General features: G+C 40.3%; 1 protein-coding gene across 2 annotated transcripts in view; it reads left to right on the forward strand.

The window, feature by feature from the left end:
• FBLN1 (fibulin 1) overlaps nt 1-22,689 on the forward strand; it is a 63,516-nt gene that overhangs the window by 19,410 nt on the left and 21,417 nt on the right. For both annotated transcript variants that reach the window (XM_058023427.1, XM_058023428.1), the window contains exons 4-14: nt 2,650-2,821; nt 4,338-4,397; nt 6,097-6,198; nt 7,827-7,964; nt 10,070-10,207; nt 11,481-11,624; nt 12,419-12,547; nt 13,053-13,178; nt 14,372-14,491; nt 15,710-15,841; nt 16,892-17,015. In XM_058023427.1, coding sequence (XP_057879410.1) covers nt 2,650-2,821; nt 4,338-4,397; nt 6,097-6,198; nt 7,827-7,964; nt 10,070-10,207; nt 11,481-11,624; nt 12,419-12,547; nt 13,053-13,178; nt 14,372-14,491; nt 15,710-15,841; nt 16,892-17,015 — 1,385 coding nt within the window. The remainder of the gene's footprint in view (nt 1-2,649; nt 2,822-4,337; nt 4,398-6,096; nt 6,199-7,826; nt 7,965-10,069; nt 10,208-11,480; nt 11,625-12,418; nt 12,548-13,052; nt 13,179-14,371; nt 14,492-15,709; nt 15,842-16,891; nt 17,016-22,689) is intronic.

Below are 22,689 nucleotides of genomic sequence, written 5' to 3' on the forward strand. Positions count from 1 at the left end.
CCAAAACCCCAAATTTCTACTTTTTCACCCTGTGACAAATTAACTATCATTCTACTCAAACTCTTGTGGCTTGTAAATCTTCACACAAAGTTGGTATTTTTTTCCATTACTAAAATCAAATGCACAGGTGTTTTTGACTCTGTGCCAAGATCTCTGAACCCCCTGCCAAGGTCTTGAATCACCCAGGGCACTCAGAGGGGTGTCCTGGGTCCTGACACAGAGATACTCCTGTTTGTCTCCAAGAGGTGGAATTGAGGTTATTTAGGGTTGGCCTGAAGGTTATTTGACTCACATGTGAATGTTTTTTTCCCACCTGCACCTCATGTCTCTGTTAAAGTTGTTTGCATTGTCCTTCTCTTTGAGAAGTTTAGCTCTTTAAGAGTTCTGGAAAATTCCTCTGAATTATGAGTGGGGTTTTGGTTAGCATCTAAGGGATTTCAGCAAGGGAGAGACCTCTTGTGGACAGATACCAAAAGCAGAGTTATTACAGGATTCACACCAAAACTGCCAACTTCAATCTGAACATAAATAATAAGAAATATTGTAAAAGTATTGTAAACCTTACATAATCAAAAGACCTTATTAATCTAAAGAACTTCAAGTGCTTTCTAGTCACACCAAAAATTAGATCTTCAAATTTCTCACATGTAACTTTACTCCTTTGTTCCTTTCTGTGAGAAGACAGCCAAGGGATCATAGGAATTCGGGTAGGACACAGCTGACCACTGTTTACTCAAACATGGGGAGCCAGGCATGGCTGGGAAGCTTCATGGGATTTTGCTAATACCAGAGGGGAAAAAGTTTGATATTATTATTAGGGTGACTGAAGAAGCAGAGGCCTACAGGCAGTGAAAGGGTAGAATAACAACTTGATTTTTAGTTCGTACCATCCATGAAAGCAGTGATGGTTCAAGCTAACAAATAAATGGTCATCATAATTTGCTCTCAGGCAACTGGCAGCCTTTGGAAAATGGCTGCAAACACCTCAAGGACTCAATTGATATGAAGGTTAGATTGCTTCCAGCAGCTTCTCACAGGAGCCACCTCTGTGCCCCCCTCACTACCAAAAGCCATGCAAAACCAATCAAGATAACACTTGACACTTTCCATCTCTGTATCATTTTAGCTGAGGTATAGAAACATAAATTATTCTCATTATCAAGCTGTTAAATCAAGATATATCATGCACAGTTAGAATAAATATGGGTTGGAACAAATGGTTCAGGGCACACAGTTATGTTAATTGAAGATGCAGTGTCTTAGAGATATTGCAAGATTTAGCAAGTTCTGTACTTGAAGTTTCACACAAGCTGCAGACAGAGGCTTTTCAAGTGGTGGCTCAGGCTGAAAGAAATAAGGAACTTAGGGCTGTTCAACAGTTCAAAAAAGGGCAAAATTAGTGATCACTCTTCAAAAAAATTCCAGACAAACTCTGCAACTCCTAATATGAAGATCCTGTGACAAGATAAAGAAGTGGACTGAGTCTTGCAGCAGAAGCCAGTGAGGGTACCAGAATTATATAATGTCAGAATTTGTCAAAGCATCAGCCTATTCAATAACTAAATAAGATTTGGTTATAAAAAATATGCAGGTGTAAGTCAAGTAATGAATGTTTAGCTCACTTTCATGTTTTGTCTTCTAATTTATGGTTGGGAAAATTGAATATTGTCAAAATTATCGTCACATATTTAAGAACTTTGAGAAGGATGCCTCAGGGAATTGCTTGATGTGTTAGAATAAATATTGTGAAATGTTTCAATCATCGAGGGTTTATTTCTAAAGTCATCCAAAAAAGCCAGGAAAGATGGAATTATCCCAGACATAATAGGATGAAACTGGAGCATCTGCCACTGGATGGAAGTAGTTGGAGGACCTGGTAAAAAAAGTGGGTAGTAGCAACCATCTCACCAAACAAGAGTAAATAAGGGAAAAAATGCATCCTAGAGACTGGGAGGGCATGGAAACAACACCCCAGGAGAGAGGAGTTCCAGCCCTGCAGCACAGAAGAGTTTCTGTTGTGCATTCAATGGCTTCACACAAAATGGAAAACTTGCATACTTCAGGATGCTGTTACTGTCTTGACTTCACGCTGCTCTGAGTTTTAAAAGTGCCTTTCAGTTCAGTGCAGGGAGAGAAGCATGTAATTCCTTACAAGGGAAAACTTAGAACATCTCAAAGTAATGCAAAGCATTTCATGGTCGCCTTCTTTTTTAGCAGGTGTGGTGCTTAAAGCACCAAAATACAGGAATGTAGTTGAAAGTTTGGTTATTTTATGTTTCATCTGTTCTGTGTAATGGTGCAGGCAGTTTTCTTCAAGCAAAATAGAGTCTGGAAGACAAATCTAATAAAAAAAAGCCTTAATGTGCTTTCATATGACAGAAGCAATTGTCAGACATCAGTTTCAGAGAGCCAAACACTTTTGCTGCTTTCTGACAGCAAGGAAGAAAACTGAATAAATCAGCAGCATCTTCTCAATTTAAAATAAAGGAAGCCTCCTCAGGATTAACTTGTCCTGTCCTTGCTTCTGTGCTGTTCTTGAGGAGTTTGTAGAAAATTTTCCATCAGTGCCAAGGTGAGATAACCACTGACATCATTATCAAAGCTCACATTACTTTGACTTTGTTAATATTTTCATTTTCTTTTTAACAGACATGCTGTTACTGTTGTTTGCTGGGGAAGGCTGCCCAAGTTCAAGGACAGAGCTGTGAGCCCAACCCAAAGATGGGATATCAGTGTGGAATTGTCTTCAGGACCTGCTGTGGAAAAGGCCAAGAAGGCATTGATCTGTCCATCAGTGATTATCCTCCCAAAAAAGAGCCAGGTATTTTATTGCACACTTTAAAGACATTGATCTGTCCATCAGTGATTATCCTCCCAAAAAGGAGCCAGGTATTTTATTGCATACCTAAAAGAGCGAGACATAAAATGATACAGGGTGCAAGGAGTGTTTTCACTTTAAATTATTTCTGTTGGAATTCCTCTAATGTGACATCTCATCTGAGTAATTTATTGATGCATGTTTTGGAACTCATTTTTTTGGGCTAGTGATAGCTGAAAGGCTGCTGTTAAAAATAAGAGGCAGAAAGAGGTCACTCAGTTTCTGGTGTCAACTTAAATGTATGAGAGCTTATTTTGGCAACCAATGATCTTACCTTGGAAGCTGAATAAAAGCTATTAATTTTACTGGCATTTTGCCCACTGAAAAAATGTTTAATTAAAATGAAAATCAAAAAACAATTCTTAGAATTGTGTTGGGAAGCTAGAGGGCCTTTGCCAGCTCAGCAGAATGCAAACGTTGCCATTGTGTGAGAGGCAAATGCTCACAAACCAGGGGTATTTGAAATGCCTGGAGTGCCTGGGACAACTGAGATCTCCAGGAAGTGTGGAAACTCTTTCTTTTATTACCAAAAAAGAAGGGTACCTAGATGGCAGCAGCTCCTGACACCCTTTTCCAAAACTAGTCCACAGAGCTGAAGAGGATGAATAAGTACAAGACTGACCCTTATAGACTTTCATTTGTTTGGGGCTTTTGGGATTGTGTTTTTGCATACTACCAACCTACCTTTGCCCCTGTGTTCAAAGCTGTGGGATTGGAGAAAGTCCATTAGCTGGTTCTTTGGGGATGCAGTGAGTTCAAGATGTCTTTGGCCCTTGTATGTCCTCATGTGGAGAGAATGGACTCTTGGAATATGTATGTGTGGCAGGAATACCACAGATCAAAACTCTTCAATAAGTATATATTTATATATTTATATTTATATATTTATATAAATTTATATAAATATATAAATTTATATAAATATATAAATATTTATATATATGTGTGTATATATATATAAAAAGTAGACGTATATAAGTATATTTGAAAGAATGCTCTAAGTATGTGCCCAAAAACTTAGGTGTGGAGTTCTTTTTGAAATGAAATCCAAATAAATAGCTGAGGTTAATCTGATTCTCATTAAATCTCTGAGTACCCCAAGCTACTACAAAGTCAGTGGAAGCCAAGCATGCCCCAACAATGTGCCTTATGGAAATGAGGTTAAGCTCTGGTTAAATGCCTGGCATTAAGAACCTGTGTTTGAAAATATCAGTCCACATGTAATCTATGATCACATATGACTTTCATATTGAATCACTCAGATGAAAAGTGCCCCATGGCCATGAGCATTTGAATGTCAAATTTAAGTAAGAAATAGCTGTAAAATATGTAAATAATGCTTTTTAATTTTGTTCTGGTTTGTCCAAAACCCTGGTGTGAGTCCCATCCCAAGCACACAGTGTTTTACAATGAGAAGAAAAGTGCCTTCTCCTCTAATGCCTATCTCTCCTCTTTTTAGTTGACATTTCAAAGGAGGAGCTGGACCAAGAAGATCCTTATCTGCATGATGGCTGCAGAGGTGAGTCCTGCTGGCCAGCTCTGCTGTGATTGCTTTCTGTAAAGTGAAGCCAAATTAAATCTAGCCAAAGCCCTTTGCCTAGGATGGTTATGGGTAAAAATAAAACATGAGGAAGAGCTTTTCCAAGGAGTAATGGGCCATTATGTGATGCCTAAATAGTGCCCAAATATAAGGGAGGCATTGTCTCTCACAGTGCAGTCCATCTTATCCAACTGAAGCTGAGACAATACATTTAACTTCTACTTAACCTCTTGTGGGTAATACCTCAGAAGTGCCACCCTTTAACCTGTGGAGTACTTTGGATTTTTCAGAATGTGGTGATCCTATATTAAATATGTGCATATTTTATTATTCTCCTGGTGTTTGAATATCAGGGTGTTTAAATATGAAATTAAACTTGTTTATATTTGAGATGCATCACCTGAAGAAAAGGAAGACAAAAGAGGCTGTTCTGATTATTCATGCTGCTCTGCCTCCTTGGAAATGTGCATTTGGAATATTGCTGTGCTAAATATTCTGATTTATTGCTTGTCACTTATGATTTACATGTCTATAAACCAAAACCAGCAGTGATTCACTGTTTTCTGCCAGCATTTCAGAGCTCAGAAATGTATTTAGGATAAAATCAATTTAATAGGCTTATATTCCAGTTGAAAAATTATTTACTGTGCTCCACGTTCTACAGCTGTTACATTCTGGAGAGGGTGGGAATATCTACCAGGTCATTAGTGAGCCAGAGTCAGCAGTGCCTCTCCTCCTTGTCTCCAGTTGCTAATTAGAGGAGATGACATAGAAATATGTGTTACATATTTTCCTAGCATTATTTCTTCATGTAATCAGTTGTTGTATTTCTCAGTTAATCAGCTGCCTGCAGGAGATGGATTGGTCTTGCTAATTGACAATTGGTGGTTCTGTCTACAGTATATTTTCTGATAAACTTGGCATGCCAAAACTTCTAATTTCCTGAACTTTAACAGGGGAAACTTAAATTTCCTAGCAAATGGAACTTCCAGCAATTTGTTTTGGAGGACCTTCATATAACATGGGGAAATTAATTCTGTTCTTCTAACACTCCCACTACAGGTTTTACTGTGTCAGGATGGAGCTCACAGTATTAGCACAAATTCAGAGAGCAGAGGATCTTGATCTCAACTGCAAAACTATGGTTCCACCTAATTTTCAGTGATGCATTAATGTCCCTGTCCTCATTAGAAATCGTTGTACTTAAAAAACTATTTATAATGACATATTATAGCTGCAATTTCTCACATGGATTCTGCCTATCTCACACCTTTTGTTTAATGCCTATCCAGCCATTCTAAAAGCAGGATATGGGTTCTATTTGTACTAAGAATATCTGCAGCTTTACAACAAATATTTGTTGTTGGAAATATATAAGCTTTTCTCTATTTTTAGATTATGAAACATTTTTATATTAATTTCTATTTTAACAAGGTCAGCAAAGGTTTTCTTAATTATGAGCCAAATTTTGTGTAAATTCTCTGTAGTATTCCCTTTCTATTTGTCACAATAATCCTTCTTTCATTAATTTTTAGAGCTTTCAGTGCTTAGCCCTTTCTTTTGTATATGTGTATTAACTTATTTTCTAAATAAACCAAGTATCCTGTAAATTAGTGGTTTGTTTCAGTTCCTGTGAAGAGCCTCTTAATTACATGAGGCCTTTAAACATGTTCATTAGGTGGTGGTCCCTGCTCCCAGCAGTGCAGAGACACAGGATCCAGTTATGTCTGCTCCTGCTTTGTTGGATATCAGCTTCAACCAGATGGTATCACCTGTGAAGGTAAAAGAAATAAAGCCATTGGTTTGATTGTAAACATTCTTGTTTTAAAAGAGCAAGAACAAATACAAAAATACCCAGAGAGAAGAGAGCAGAATATGCTTATGTCAGCTGGGGAAAGAGATGAAGTCATAAAATGTTGATTTGAATGGAGTGTTGAAATGAGAATTGTGGGGAAATTAAGTTAAGAAAAGGGCCAGTGGAAAAGGTGGAGAATTTAGAATGGAGAAGAGGCAGAGTTTGATTTTGTTGTTGTGAATAAAACAAAAACAGAATTCGTATTCTCTCTTGTAAAAGTGGATTGTTATTGATAAGGCAGACAAAATAAATAGAGTAGGATTCTTTAGCTTGTTAAGGACACAACTGACAGAAAGGATTAATGTTCTGGACTCCATGAACAGCATGGCAACTGTCAAGGGAGGATTGTTAGTTTCTCCCAGAAGAAGAACTGATTTTTCCTGCACCCCTGAGCGTGGTCAGGCTCTGCCCAGGCTCCCCAGGGAATGCCAGAGCTCCAGGAGGGCTTGGCCAAGGCTCTCAGGGATGCACAGGGGGGATTGTTGGGGGGTCTGTGCAGGCATGGTTGGGGTGTCTGTGCAGGGCCAGGAGCTGGATTTAATGATCCCTGTGGGTGCCTTCCAAGTCAGCATATTCTGATCTGTGGCATCAAATGAGATGGGCTGGGATCGAGGTTGCCTTTGACTCCAGGCATGAGCAATGTGGCATTTGGTTCTGAGCTAGTGAGCCCAGGCTCCCTGTAGCTGAGGGATGTGAGCCCTTCCAGGGCACAGCTCACCTTGCCCATCCTGCATAGCTGTTCAAGGGCTGTTCAGGTGTTTCAGATGAAGAGTGCCTTTTTCTGTCAGTGACTGGAAATGTAATCTTAAGTACCTCAGATAGAAACTTCAGAATATAAAATAAATCTTGGTGATTGGTCAGATTAAAACTAACCTAGTTGGACATGGGAAAAGGAAGAGCTTTTACACTTAATACACATGGATGTCAGATTTTCTTATGCATTCAAAGTTAAAGTGAAAAATAATTTCACAAAGGAAATGTCTATCAGTAGCTGTGAAGTAGAAAGTCACAACTTGGCTCAGAGAGTCCCTCAACTATATGTTGGTGGGATGCAGAGCAAGGCGAGGATTTCTGAAAGTTTGCCTCTTTCATAAAGTCACTATAATCTGACCATGAAATCACTGAGGTTGGAAAAGACCCTAAACATCATTGAGTCCAACACAAACCAAACACTGCCAACAGCAGACCGTGTTTACACATCCTGGCTGTAACAACTTCAGACATATCCAGAGACATCATTGACTACTAGACACAGTTAGATGATGTTGAGTCTCTGCTCTCTCTCAGTTAAACTTCCTCCTCTTAAGTACAATGTATCAGCAAGTCCTGGTTCCAACAGGATCCCAATGTCTTCGCTGGCTGATGTCCTGGTGACAGCAGTGTAGCAGGATGTGGATGTGAGGCCAAATCCCCACCTTTGAGTTCAGATGCTCAGAGGAATGCCTGGTTGGAGGTGTGCTCATAGCGAGCCTTCCACCTGGTCTTTTCCCAGGGACATCATGCTTCTTATTTGCCCTCTCTTATTTATTTTTAAATAATTTTGCCTGTTGTAGATATTAATGAATGTATCACTGGGACACACAACTGTGGGATTGGCCAGACCTGTGTCAACACTTTGGGATCCTTCCGCTGCCAGCGCGACACGAGCTGCGGCACTGGCTACGAGCTCACGGATGACAGTCGTTGCAAAGGTATGTCCTGTGCACAGAAACCAGCATCTTCCAGGCTTAAATTAAAAACTAAGCACACCATTGTGTCATGCTCTTTGGCTTTTGGTAAATACACACGTAACTGAGGCACACACACTTCAAGGATGGCAGTTTTCCCAGCAAATAACCAGATCGTGCAGTTGGGGGCTGCTGCAAAGATTTCCAGCAGAGATGACTGCATTTCACACTGGCTGTTTGTGTTGCATGTTAGGAGCTGCTCTGGGGACTAAACCGGGTGATTAGCAAGGCCAGAACTCACAATACACACAATACCCTGGAGGTTGTTTCTGGCTAGCTCCAGTCTGGTCTGTGGGATTGATAGCTCATTTGTGAGTGGAGTACCTCATGGAGCATATCTGATGGTTTGGATGCACCTGAATGAATCAAGTTTGCACAATCTGGAGTGTGAAACAAAGTGTGGCAAGTGGAGCTACCAGGTGATTCAGTTTGAAAATATGAGGGTAGATGCATCTTTAGGAAAAGAAAGCAAGCTTTTATCCTCAGGAGGTTACAAAGGGATTCATTTCTTAATCCCAGCATTCCTAGGGATTTAAAAACGTAAAAGGGTTAAAACCACTGTTCTTGAGTAGCTGTGTTTGAACACAAAGGTAACAGTCCTCCTTACTAAAAAAGTTAGTTGTTTCAAGTTCCGTCTAGCTTAAAGAATGCTCTTATGTGCATCTGTAACTTCAACTGGTGTGCTGCCTTTATAGAGATATAAATTAGCAGCAAACTCTGGTTGATGTGGAATTGGTTTTCACCATGTCTGTTCCCCCTAAGCTTAGACTGCTTTATAAATAAACTAATTTCTTTCCACTGAGTAAATTAACTCAACCAAAATTCTAGGTAAGGTTTTACTGTAGGAACTGATCAGTGATGAATAATAAATAGATTGAATAAAAAAAGCTGATGAACAAACTCCAGTGCCAAACCTGCAGAACATCACATAATGTTTTTGAAAGTATCATGGTGTAACTGTGATCCCTTTAAAGTTACACTTCCACTGATTTGAATAATATCAGATTTAGGTCAACAAATAGCTTACTAGCAAGGATTAACATATTTTTCTGTTGGACAAAAAAGAGCACAGATAGTAAATTATACCCACAACTAAGGCTAGAAAGTTCTTATCTGGGTAAGATATGCTAATAATGTTAATTATTAATGCTATGTGAAGAGATAAAAATAGTCATGTATGGTTTTTAAATGCCAAGTAACATGACTGAGCTGTGCTACATGTAGAACCCTGCTAAACCCACTTCATTATTAATTCAAATGGTCTCCACATGCATTTTTTAAGTCCCACAAAGCTCTGGGGCTACTGTTGTATCAACATGAATGAGAAAGATGAGTTATCCTTTTGCTGGAGATTTTCTATATTTTGATAGCTTTAGGAGATTTAATCCCATTGCCAGTTGGCAAATATTACATTTTAGTTGCTTTATGTGGACAGGACTACCTTCCTGAATGAAGCCTCATTTGCTGTTATCTCCTTTATCTGCTTTACATGAACAATAATTTATTCAGAAATATTTATTGTCTATTCTGAACTGGAGTAGAATATTAAAGTAATCAGAAGTAATATTTATGTGCATTTTAAAGCATGGTAATGCAGGGATTTCAAGCCTTAATATGGATGGGAATCTAGGTCAATTAATTCACTTATGAAAGAAATGAACAATATCTGCATTGGATCTAAAGCTAAAATTAAAATTGCAGTTGGCTTATTAAATCTTCCTGACTTCAAATCCCAGCACAGTGCTGAATCAAGGCTGAATGTGATGCTTTAGGTAGTCTATAATAATTTTGAATCATTTAGTTGTAAGAACTAAACTTGCAAAGCATGATATGCACAGACACCCCCCTATATATAAAATTAATAGTAAAATTGTAAAAAATTCTTAACCTATCTGGTTTTATTGAGATATTTTTTGAGGTAATAAGTCAGATTGATCCTGGATCACAGGATTCCAGGAAGGTACACTGAGGATTAATCTATGTGATGATTTTAATTATGTCATATTTTTGAAATGCAATGAAGGAACCCGTCTAATTCCTGCTAACAATTTTTTTTTGTGACGTACCAGATATTGACGAGTGTGAGACTGGTACTCATAACTGCCCCCCCGATTTTATCTGTCAGAATACTCCAGGATCTTTCCGCTGCCGCCCCAAGCTGCAGTGCATGAGTGGGTTTATACAGGATGCACTGGGCAACTGTATTGGTAAGGCTTGCTCTTGTCTTGGGGAATGCTCAAATGCTGCTGGGAGAAAAGTTGTACTTTGTTGGGTAGGTGGTTAGCTGCTTAAGTCTTTGGGTGTTTTATCTGAAGCAAAATGTGTAAAAAAATTGTCATATATTTTTTCTAACTCTATCCAAAAGGTTTTAGCCAAAGGTTTGTGTAGAAATCTGTAAGTATGGCATTCTCTGGAACACCCTTTGATATTAGTCTGCTTGGTTTTACAGGCTTGTAGGTCTTTCCAGACCTGTCCCATGTTAAAGCCCATCTTATTGTGTATGAGAAGATGGGACAGGTATAACATACTGTGGAGAGGAGTTTCACTTTAAAGACTGATGACAATCTTGTCAGGCCAATGCCTTGTTTCCAAGACTCCCCAAAACCAGAATTATACCCTTCATATAAATCCATTAAAATTACTGGTTTCCAGCAGACTTTATATGGATCTGTCTAATGTGACCTACAAATCTATCAGTTACTCCCTTGTGTATTATTTTCAAGTCTCAACTCAACTTTTAATTCCCCCATTGGCATAGCAAGCCTTGGACTTGTGGAACTGGCCGAGCAGCAGCTGCTGCCAAGTTGCACTCATTATCAGCCCCTTGCTCTCCTGTAGAGTTGAAATCTGACACTGGAAACAGACTGAAAACAAAACTGCAGCCTTTAAAATGAGGGGGGCCAGTGCCTGTGCACAGCAAGCCCTTTGCAAGCACACGCCTGCCACAGGTAATGCCAGCTCTGTGGCAGATTTTGATTAACTTGCTGTCATGAACATCAGTAAAGACACATAAAATGCATTTGCTCAAAACATTTAGGCAGTTTCACAGCCTAAGTTTATGCACTGGGAATCAAATGCTACTCTATGTGGAGTTAAGGGGATTTTGTTGTTGGATTTGTGACTCTGATCATCATGTAGAAGCTAAGAGGTCCATCAGAACACACAGGCTGAAGCAGAACTGGTTAAGCTGGTGAACTGAACTGTTGATCAGTATGTTTAGGAGAGACTTTTAAAGGCTTTGAAACAAATACCAGTTCTATACCAAATTTCCACTGTTTTTCAGTGGTTTCTATGGCTTTTATACCTCCCCGGTTTTCACTCTGGAAGCTTTGTATCAGTGGAGCTAAAATGTCATGAACAGTTGTCTTCTCCCACAGGCAGAACTTTTCTCTGTGAAGTTCTCATTATGTACATAATGAGAGCATCTTGCCTTAAACCTGTTGGGACCAGAAAGAGTTACACTGACTTGTGCTCTTGCAGATATCAATGAGTGCCTGAGCACCAACATGCCGTGCCCAGCTGGGCAGATCTGTATTAACACTGATGGCTCCTTCACCTGCCAGAGAATCTCACCCAGCTGTGGCCGAGGTTACCACCTCAATGAAGATGGAACAAGATGTGTAGGTGAGTGGCAGCTGGGAAGAAAAAGCAGTTCTAAGAAAATAACTCAGATAAATAATTTATGTTTACCAGTTTCTTGCACTTTGTCCAGGTTTTTGTCATTCCCACAGTCAATTCTTGATACTGTTCTTTCCCTCATGGCAGTCCCAGCAACTGAAGAATGTCAAGCATCCACCCTCTGTCCTTCATAAAACTCAGGAAATCCTACATTTTGGGGAGTAATTGTTATCAACCCCATAAATGGCATTGGCTGTGACTGCATCAATGGAATAATGCTGTGTGATCCCAAATCTCCTTATTACTGAGAAGTAACTCAAGGTCGACTTAACGCCCCACAGAAGCCATTCAAGTAACACTGAAGAATATAGATTTGGCTGGCTTTTAACTGAGATGGTTTTAGCAAAGACAGGCATTTTTGTATGTGTTTTCAATTTCTGTGAGTGGCTTATCAAAGCTCTACTTATGACTCTGGATCTCAGACATCTTAGACTAAATGAAAATATGATTCACAAATATGAATATGCATAATAAAACAATTTTGCACCTGAATTCCTCCAAAGATTGCCTGATTACTTCATTGTTTTCATCCCAAGTCCATCAACATTAAGGACACCTTAGAGCTAACCTGCTTTGGTAGGAATAGCTTGGATTTGTGACTCTGATCTTGTAAAAGCTGAGAGCACGATAACACCTTGTTTTCTGTTCCAAAACACTTTATAACCACCAGAGGACCAAAAAAATATGTTAACATGTTCTTCTCTCAGCCTGCATAGTTAGAAGTGTACTTTTTGCTGTAGATGTGGACGAGTGCTCATCCTCCAACCAGCCCTGTGGAGAAGGGCACGTCTGTATCAATGCCCCAGGCAATTATCGCTGCGAGTGCAAAGCTGGCTACAGCTTTGATGTCATCAGCAGGACCTGCATTGGTAAGTTGCACCATCAACCTAAATACCTGCAGCCATAGCACTTACAAAATGATCCTGTGTAAAGAATGCTACTGCTCTGTGCATAGCCTCTGTTATCAGAATGCAGAATTGACTGCTATGTTATTTGGCTGGCTCTAAAACCATATTAAAGAACTGCTGGTACTTCAAAGGAAGCTGTATTAGTATTGTCAACATGTTATCTGCTGTCCTGTTAAAAGGTAAGGTTGTGAGAGTATGTGTAATTGTTTTCTGTAATATTTTTATCAGCACCTACAGCAAAAGATTCCTTTGGAAGATCAAAGCAACTTTCTCCTGTATAGATCTAATCCAATTATACTCTGGTGTGCTTCTAAATGAGCATTTTGAGGGCATCTTCTCTCTTTAGTATCAAATTTAAATCTGGAAAACAACAATCAAGCTTTTATAATCACATTCTTGTCCAGGCTGGTGTTGCAGTGGGGCAGCCCATCCATCCACAGAGCTCTCTGTGTGTTTGTCATTGCAGATATCAACGAATGCAGGCGCTACCCAGGCCGCCTCTGTGCTCACAAGTGTGAGAATACTCCTGGCTCCTACTACTGCACTTGTACCATGGGCTTCAAGCTTTCAGCTGATGGCAGATCCTGTGAAGGTAGGGCTGTCAGTTATGGAATGTGAGAAACAGCTCTGTCACCTGATTTTTAAGTTTTTCTAAGCCTTCTGATGTTTACATTCTTGTAACGAACTTTCTCACGCACTTTATGTAAATAACTTATTGTTTTGTGTTCTTTTATGGAGGAGGAGAAATTTGATGGACTGTTGGTTTGTCCAGTGTCATTGGAGAGGTGGCACTTTCACCCTCCAATCCACTGTCACTTTTGGAAATCTATAAATGTTGGAGTCAGAAATTAAAAACTCTCTTTTAACCTTGGAAGAGCTGCGTGTGCGCATCGTGTTATTTTGTGTCCTATAGTGACACAGCTATTGCTCTTTTAGCTGTTTTTTAAATTTTTTAATAGCTGTTTTTTAAATTTTTTAATTTTACTTTTACTTTTTTACTTTTTATTTTTTTATTTGTTGTTTTTTTTTATATTTTACCTTGCAAGACTGCACTGGAATGGCATGAGAAATCATCACAGTGCAGAATCTCTGATTACATGAATGCTGCTGTGCTTAGTTGAGGCCACTATAGCCCACAGCTTGAATATATCACCCTTAGAGTGCATCATTAGCAGGACAGGATGACAGCCTCAAGCTGCACCAGGGAAGGTTCAGGTTGGACATCAGGAAGAATTTCTTCCCTGAAAGGGTGGTGAGACATTGGAAGGGACTTCTCAGGGAGGTGGTGGAGTCCCCTGCTGTAGATGTTCAAGGAACAGCTGGACCTGGCACTCAGTGCTCTGGTCTGGGTGGCAAGATGAAGCTTAGTCACAGGTTGGACTCGATGGTCTTGGAGGTAATTTCCAGCCTGATAGGTTCTGTGATTCTGTGATGCAGAGGTCCATGGGTCTGCTTTTGCTGCACTTTGAAGGGAGATTCAACTCAATCAGGTTCAAAACCTGTCTTGCTGATATCCAGACACAAAAACATAAGTGTTGGCCTAAAGACTCCCTCCCAGTCTCACACCTTGAAGTACAGGAGGAAATTATAGCACAGTAAAAATTAACCTATACTGCCTCTTAAGAGTAGCACACTGAGAGCCCCCTATTTCCAAGTTACTCAGTGACGTGTGCCATCTTTTTTCAATTAAAAAAATTACATTCCAAAATTTTATCCAATTCCAGTACTAGGAGTGGTGATCATTGCAAGAAATTTGTGATTCAGGTGTATAACTCTGCCTTTCAGATTTGAATGAGTGTGAGAGCAACCCCTGTAGCCAAGAGTGTGCCAATGTGTACGGCTCCTACCAGTGCTATTGCCGCCGGGGCTTCCAGCTCAGCGACATCGATGGCATTTCCTGTGAAGGTGAGCCCTGTGGTGCTCCTTCCTTATTCTTGCTGCAACAAACATAAGCAATTCCATGTAATTTTTTCATTTTAACATTTGAGTCTCTTCAGTATTTTCTTTATTTTATAACTGTATTTAATGAAGGTCTCCCGCCCATGCCCTTTTCTAGAGGCATCTCTTTGTATGTGTGGTGTCATTTTTGCTGTTCACACTGAATTGTAGCTTGGCACACTTTTATAACTTGACAGAGATTTGTCTCTTCCTGAGGAGTTACCAGAATTTCTAGTGTTCAGCAAGTGGAGATACAAGCATATTTATGTGTTACATATGTCATACATGATATTACTTGGTAATATTTGATATATCCTCTTTTTGTGGCTGGTTCTGATCTAACGTATTCTCAAATACAAGGAAGATTGTCACAGACATCTTTTATGAAAAATCCTTTTTTTTAGGATTTTTCCTCCTGAGAAGCTGAGAGGCCTGAGGAACAAAATGTAAACATTGATTATCTGCTGCTGTGGAATGCAATAGGTGGATCTTTGATTGGTCTCATGTGCTTGTTTCTAATTAATGGCCAATCACAGTCAGCTGGCTCAGACTCTCTGTCTGAGCCACAAGCCTTTGTTATCATTCTTTCTTTTTCTCTTCTTAGCTAGCCTTCTGATGAAATCCTTTCTTCTATTCTTTTAGTATAGTTTTAATATAATATATATCATAAAATAATAAATCAGCCTTCTGAAACATGGAATCAGATCCTCATCTCTTCCCTCATCCTTGAACCCCAGTGAACATGGTCACCGATGTGGGTGTGACTCATGGACAAGATACTGAGCTTGGACTTAGGTCTCCAAGGCTTAGTAAACAGTGAGGCCTTGGGCAGAATACCTAATGTTGATTTCCTTTTGTAAAAACAAGGATAAAACTATTCTTCTCCCTCCCTTTTATAAAGCACGACAATACATGTCACTGTAAAGTGCTGGTTCTCATCCATTACTTTGTCTCTTGGGCTCTCTTATAGCTTTTAATTTTCTCCAGAGTTCCATTTATTCCTGAAAGTCTTTGCTATTTAGATGTTGTTGTCTAGAGCCACACATATCTGATGATCTTCTTCATTGCCCAGAAATTAGAATCATTAAGTTGTATTTGAAGGTCATAGCAGGAGCACTGTCCGTGTGCACTGGGCTGAGTGTCATGAACACATAGAAAATTAGTGGTGTATTTTTTTCCTTGCAGATATTGATGAATGTGCTTTGCCCACTGGAGGACACATCTGTTCCTTTAGATGTGTCAATATTCCTGGGAGCTTTCAATGTACTTGTCCCTCCACTGGCTACAGGCTGGCACCCAATGCACGCAACTGCCAAGGTGGGTTCAACAACTGCAGGGAGACCTCAAGCATTGTGGAATTCTGACAAGTTATAGCAGTTTTTGTATTTGAAAAAACGCCTTTCCTATGACATGATATGTAATTCAGCTCAACATAAGCTCAACATTTGAAGAAATCAGGTTTTTTTGTAATAAATATACTGGAAATTTCAGTTACAAAGTAATTCAGTAGAGACTACTTTTAAAAATATTAATAAAAATATTAATAAAAATTCTTACAGTGAAAATTCCAATGCTGTGAGTTGGTTTAGCCATTAAAAGGAAATATCCTGCTGTAAACACGTCAGCAAATATTTAGGTCTTGTCCACTTAGTGGCACTGCTGCTCTTCCTTTTCTTCTTCTTGCTGGTTGGTTGGGTTACTGTTCTTCTTTTTTGTTCTTCTGTCCTCCCCTTGCAATCCTGCAGTAATGTTTAATTGCGCCCCATGTTCTGCAGTACCTGAAAGGATACTGGCTGCATCTTGAGTGCTGTGTCCAGTTCTGGCCCCTCAGTTTGGGAAGGACATTGAGATGTTTGAGTGCATCCAGAGGGAGCAGTAAGGCTGCAGAGGGGCTGGGAACACAAACCCTGTGAGGAACCACTGAGGGAGCTGGGGGTGTTTAGCCTGGAGAAAAGGAGACTCAGGGGTGCCCTTATCACTCTCCACAACTCCTGAAAGGTGGCTGCAGTCAGGTGGGGTTGGGCTTTTTCTCCAGGCAGCACTGACAGAGCCATAGGACGCAGTCTCAGTCTGCATCAAGGGAAATACAGGTTGGATATTAGGAAAAGTTTTTCACAGAAAGAGTGATAAAATTCTGGAATGGCCTGCCTGGGGAGGTGGTGGAGTCACCATCCCTGGGTGTGTTTAAGAAAGGACTGGATGTGGCACTGGGTGCCAGGGTTTAGCTGAGGTGTCAGGAAATGGGTTGGAGTCAATGATCTTGAAGGTCTCTCCCAACATTGTGATTCTGTGATTCTGTCATTGTCTGGCACCTGCAAGGAGGGGAGAAGCCTGTGTTTAACCCACACCCCTGTTTCCCTTTGGCAGATATTGATGAGTGTGTTGCAGAAAGCCACAACTGCTCTTTCAACGAGACCTGCTTCAACATCCAGGGCGGCTTCCGCTGCCTGTCCTTGGAATGCCCCGAGAATTACCGCAAGTCAGGCGACACGTAAGTACCTTCTTTCCAAGGTGGCACCATCTCCTCAGCGCCATGCCACTGCTGGCTGAGCACAGAGCAGTTTCTAGCAAATATGAACTGTGTTGGCAGGCCTACCACACAAGTCTGGTTTCTTTCCTCATGCTCCTCTTTCTAAGAAAAAAGATACTCCCTTAAGAAATGCCATTAGTTAGTGGTTTGTACCATAATAATCTCCAGAGCCACAAGCAGATACTCTGTCTGGTTCCCTTGCAAGGCAGCCTGATAGGAGGGCTACATTGGACTTTGAAATCCTTGGCTTTTATTTCAGAATCACCCACAGTCTTTCCTTACCTTCACACTTCAGCTAAAGGCTTCTTTTTTAGCTCCCTCTCTGAATTCTCCTCTGTACTGTTGCAAAGCATTGCAAGAATGTCTTATTTTTGGTACCATTTAATTGAATCCTAGAATATTAAGGGGTTAAAATGGACCTTAAAAATCATCTAGTCCCAACCCTCTCTGCCATGTACAGGCGAGACATGTCCCACTAGACCAGTTTGCTCAAGGCCATACCCAAACTGGCCTGGGTTGGGGCATCCACCTCAATGGCCAACCTGTTCCAGTAAAACAATTCTTACAATAAAAAAACCTAAAATTCTTACAATAAAAAATTTTTCCTAATACCATACATAAATCTCCCCTCTTTCAATTTGCATCCAATTTTCTGTATTAAAAACCTGGGAATCCTAGCAAGGGTGGTATATTAGCTGCAGCTCATAATTTTGTCTCTAACCTAGCTCAGTGCATCTAACCTAGTCTGTGCATTCTGGTGTAGAAAATAGGAGACAGCTCTGGGAGGAGAGGCAGCTGGCAGCTCTTTTATACCCATCAAATAGAGCCAGCTGAGAGGAGAAGTTGTTGCAAACTCTCAGTTGTGCAGCTAGAGTTTATGGCTGGTCAAAGTGATGCTTTTCCTCCTGCCCTGTGGCTTTCTGGCCACCCTTCCAAAGGCTGCTTCATGGTCCCTTTGTGTGCCCTGCACTCAGGTAAGTGTGAGCTCTACCAGCCAGGGAGGAAAAGTGACAAATCCCATTTGTTATCAGCCCATTGTTGTTTTTCCCAGTCAGTGTTGGTATGGGCACCATCTGTCAGACAGACCTGAGTGCTCTGTGCCTCCTCTGCGGAATGAAGCCAGCACTGATCTCCATCTCAGGGATTTTGTGGGGATCAGTTAGTTTGCATTCAAGCCTTAGTCTTTGAAATGTCATACAAGTGGCACAGCAGATGTGTTTGATCAGAATGCTGGAGAGGAAGTTCATGGTGTAAACCCAGCTATTTATAAAATATGCTTGTGTTCTGGGAAGGGTAATAGGAATTAAATTTTAAATTAAATTTGTCGTATCAGTGACCAAGCAGCGCCTCGTGATGCAGATGTTCTTTTTATTTGTAAGTCTGTGGGTTCATTGGTATCCTAATTTTAAAAAAAGTGGGAAAAGTGCATTGTGCAATGGGCCACTAGGCAGAATTAGCAGATTTCTGCTCTTACAGATATTCCGCCATTGCAGAGTTCAGCTTATAAAATACACATCATACACACATTCCATTTCATTTTCTCTCTGTGTTTGACTTCATTGGCTATTTGGGCTACATGGCATCTTCTGGGAAAGCAGTAGGGTGTCTGAATGTTTTTCTGTGTCTAGGTTGTTGCTCTGTAATGGCTTTCTCTGTCTAACTCAGACCTACTCATAGGGCGAGATCCTTCTGATTTGCTCAGGCTATAATCAGGCTGAGTCAGACACAAATCCTGCAGCTGCTCAGTGAAATTCCAATTATTTTAATTCCTTAAGTCATCATCTTGTTGGATTTATTAGGTTTTCCCCTCTCAACAGCTACAGATAGTTACTAAATGCATTGCTGGAAAGATGTTTGCATAAAGCAAAGAGAATGTGAGTTCATTGTTGTCACTGGTGAAGAGCAGTGGGTTCCTCAGGTGCTCTCACACTCAGAGGATATCAATGTTACACCAGTGTGCAGGAATCAGGATTTATGGGTGGGATTACCTGGTGCTCACTGGGAGCAGTTCATAAGACAGCTCTTTAGCACCCTTTTTGTATCCAAACTATTTATATCTCCTTAACTGAGTCAGTTTTGCATTTGTACCCCAGCAGGGCTGATAGCCAGCATATCTTTTTTATGTTCTGCATGATAACAACATTAAATTGCTTTTTCACCCAGGCTCTAAAATCAAAGTAGTTGGCTTCTTATCACACCTAGTATAGATAGCATTTTTCCTCTCCTTTTTATTCAAAACAAATTCCAGTTTCACCAACTTGGCACATCATAAGAAACACAACTTATTTTTCCATTCCCATCCAGCTGGCACCTCAGGAAATTTTTTACACTGTTCCCCATTATTTTCTTTGGAAAAGCTATAATTTAATAGGCCTGAATCCTGTAAATCCATGTTTCCTTATTCTTATTTTTCCTTAAAATCTTATGCACAGGCAGCAGCACTCAGTGATCCAGAAGTTTCTTTACCCAGTACCTGTAAAGCAGAGGTTTTTGCATGGTGGCTGTTGCAGTGGCAATTGCCATCAGGTGAAGCAGGAAAGATAACACTCTGTGTTATCTTCCCCAAATACAGCAAAATCCCTGGCTTGATCTAAATGGTAACAATTTTATTGAAGGCTTTATCTCTTTTACTTAAATTCTGCTTTTTGTTTTTCATCGATCTGTCTATAGGCTTGGGATTTTTCCCAGGATAGATTAAGATCTGCTGCTCCTCATAATAGAACTTAACTTGCTGCACTGCCTTGCCAAACAGTTTTTGTTTTCAAATTGCATAACAATTAACTTCTCTTTATATGGCATTGAAGTCTAACATTTGTAATATTTAAGCCAAGAAAAATAGTAGAAAAGATAAAGAAGCGTTTATGGCAGCATGTCAGATGTGTGCTGCATTGAGCCAAATGGAGAACTATTTCTATTTTCTAGACATGTCTGTGCATATTATTAAGGTTGCCTGGTGCTTATCATTATTAGGACATGTTTTAACTCCTTAAAATTTTGCCAAAATATAACCAATGGCTGAAATTTTACATGCCAGGTGTCTGACCCAGGCTCGAGTTTTGGCAAATTTCAGCCAGAGCAGCTCACCCATTTCCAAGAACAAGTGTAGAGAGGAACACACTGGCTTGTGTGTTTTAAAGACATTTTGGTGATTTATTTTTTAAATTTATTTTAACAGTTTGCTGTCATGTTATGGAGCAGAAATCTGAAATTTGCTATGAAATTGCTTTTGCACCAAAATCCTCTGAAACCTTTAAAATTACAAACTTTGTAAAGCCTGTAAAATTGCATTCAGCCTTTTTTAGGAAATCAAGACCTTGATGAGTAAACTTAATCCACTCCTCTATGCCAAAATAGGCTCAGATATACCTGGAATCTTTCTGAGAGTTCTTTTGCTTCAAGTCCTTGAAGGATAAGGATTTCATAGCAATCTATCTGTCTTTGTGTTTGGCTATCTCCCTCACTGCAATTTAATTCTTCCTATCAATACAGAGGTCTTTTTCTCCATCAGCAAAGAGTTCTCTTCTGATTTAGTGGTCCTGAGCTTCCTATTGCTCTTCAAAGCAGTCTGAGACATGCAGATCCAGCTGCACAGGCTGTCTGAGCCTGCTGCCCCATAAAGCCACAGGAGAGGAGCCCAGTCTGTGCTGGGCCAGGTGTGCCTGCCTGGACAGCCCCAAATTCACAGATAAGTGAGATGTTTCTAGCATGGGTGAGAGAGGAGCCAGCTTGGGAAGAAAAAAATGAGAAAAAACTGAAAACTTGGAGATAAGGAGGTTGAATGTAGGGGGGGGGAGGGATCTGAAGGTCTGTCAGGGTGAGGAGAATGAGTCTGGGAGATGCCTAAGGGGTAGCAGGGAAAATGGGGCAAAACTACAAAGGAGGCAACCACAGGTCCTTATGGCCCAAGGGTAGCTGATTCCAGGGAACTGATGACAGGACAAGAGGACATGGGGAAGAATTTCTTCCCTGAAATGGTGGTCAGGCATTGGAAGGGGCTGCCCAGGGAGGTCGTGGAGTCCCCATTCCTGAAGGTTTCCAAGGAATACCTGGATGTGGCACTCAGTGCTCTGGTCTGGGTGACAAGGCTCTGGCTGGACTCGATGGTCTTGAAGGAATTTTCTGTCCTATTCCAGATTTGGATGGGGACCATCAAAGGAAGTAATAATTTGGGATGGCCACACAAAGGTCCTGAGGGAAAGGATCTGTGCTTTGGGTCTAGGGCTGTGAGGTGGAAACTGAGAAAGCTGTGTCAGCCAGGAGAGAATGGAGCAGGAGGAGGATTGGCACTGGCTGAGTAGACACTCCTGATGCCAAATATTTGGGTGAGGAGCAAGGGCCATAGGCTAGGAAAGGAGATAGGAAGAAGAAACAAGATAAGGAAGGACAGATGAAGGGGACAAGAATAGGATGTAAAGGCTCAGTGCTGAGGAAAAAGAGAATATAGTTCTGTCTCCTTACACCTTGAAATGTCCTAGAGACTTTCTATCTCCAGAGCAACATGCGGAACACTTGTCCATCCTCATTACCACTCTGCTCTATCCTGTTTCCCTCCCTGAAGTGGGGCTCCAGGTTCTCCTCTGGTTAAGGATTGTCTGTGAAGACCAGCCATCAGTTGGTTTCATTCCCTTGAGTTCTCCTCTGTTTAAAACAAAAGCCACCTTCCCTGTGCAGCTGATCATTGGCATCAATGTCCACGATGTGGCAATGGCTCACTTGGACCTCATGATGTGGTGCAACCTGCTGAAAAGAGGTGCACACCAACAATAGCATGAGCAAGAGGAATATTTATAATTTTTTTCACTTTGCAGTGGAATATATTCTAGGAGGCCTGGAAGGCTGTTGCAGCTCTGGAAATCTGCAGCATAGAATGCATAGTGAGGGTATAGTTCAGTAATAAAACCTGGTTAGTTGTTCAGCATGTTGAGTTGGTATCCATGTAGGAAGCAAGCCATAAAGCCATAAATCTTGCTAATAGAAAGTTTGTTTTCCTTCAGCATGTGAGGAATTGTTGCATACCATTCAGCTCCTTTGAGCACAATGAAGTGAAAATCTGACTCAGAAATTAATGTGAGAGAAGGCACAAAATATTTTTCTCCTTGTTTTTCTGTTACAAAATGTTGTATTTATTATCTGTAAATGGAGTCCCTCCAGTTTTGGCAGTTTTCATTTATCAGTGTTTGGTACATGAAATTCAAACTGGGAGTATTCTTTGAAATATTTATTTGAAATATTCTTTGAAATAATTCTTCGAATATTTCAGCCACATAAATAAACATACTAGAACAGAGTAGAAAGTGAGCTAAACAAACTGGGTTCAAATTCAGGAATAAGCATTTAGCAGCAGTATACACTTACTTTTATAGGCCATGCACCTGATTTCAGAGTTTTTCAAGGACTGAAAATATATAATATTTAATATAATAAGTAATATCATATTATGTAACAATAGAATTGTAATAATATAATATATAATAATACTGCCAATATAATATATAGTAATACTGCCATGTGATTTCCTGCTGTCCAGGGTTGAAATGCTCTTTGCTCCTCGCCTTTGTGGTGTGTGACCCCACAATGAACTTTGGCTCTTGAAAGCAATAATATTTGCCATCTCTCCTTTGTGGTTATTTGAGGG

The sequence above is a fragment of the Melospiza georgiana genome, chromosome 4, assembly GCF_028018845.1.
Source record: "Melospiza georgiana isolate bMelGeo1 chromosome 4, bMelGeo1.pri, whole genome shotgun sequence".
Classification (NCBI taxonomy): domain Eukaryota; kingdom Metazoa; phylum Chordata; class Aves; order Passeriformes; family Passerellidae; genus Melospiza; species Melospiza georgiana.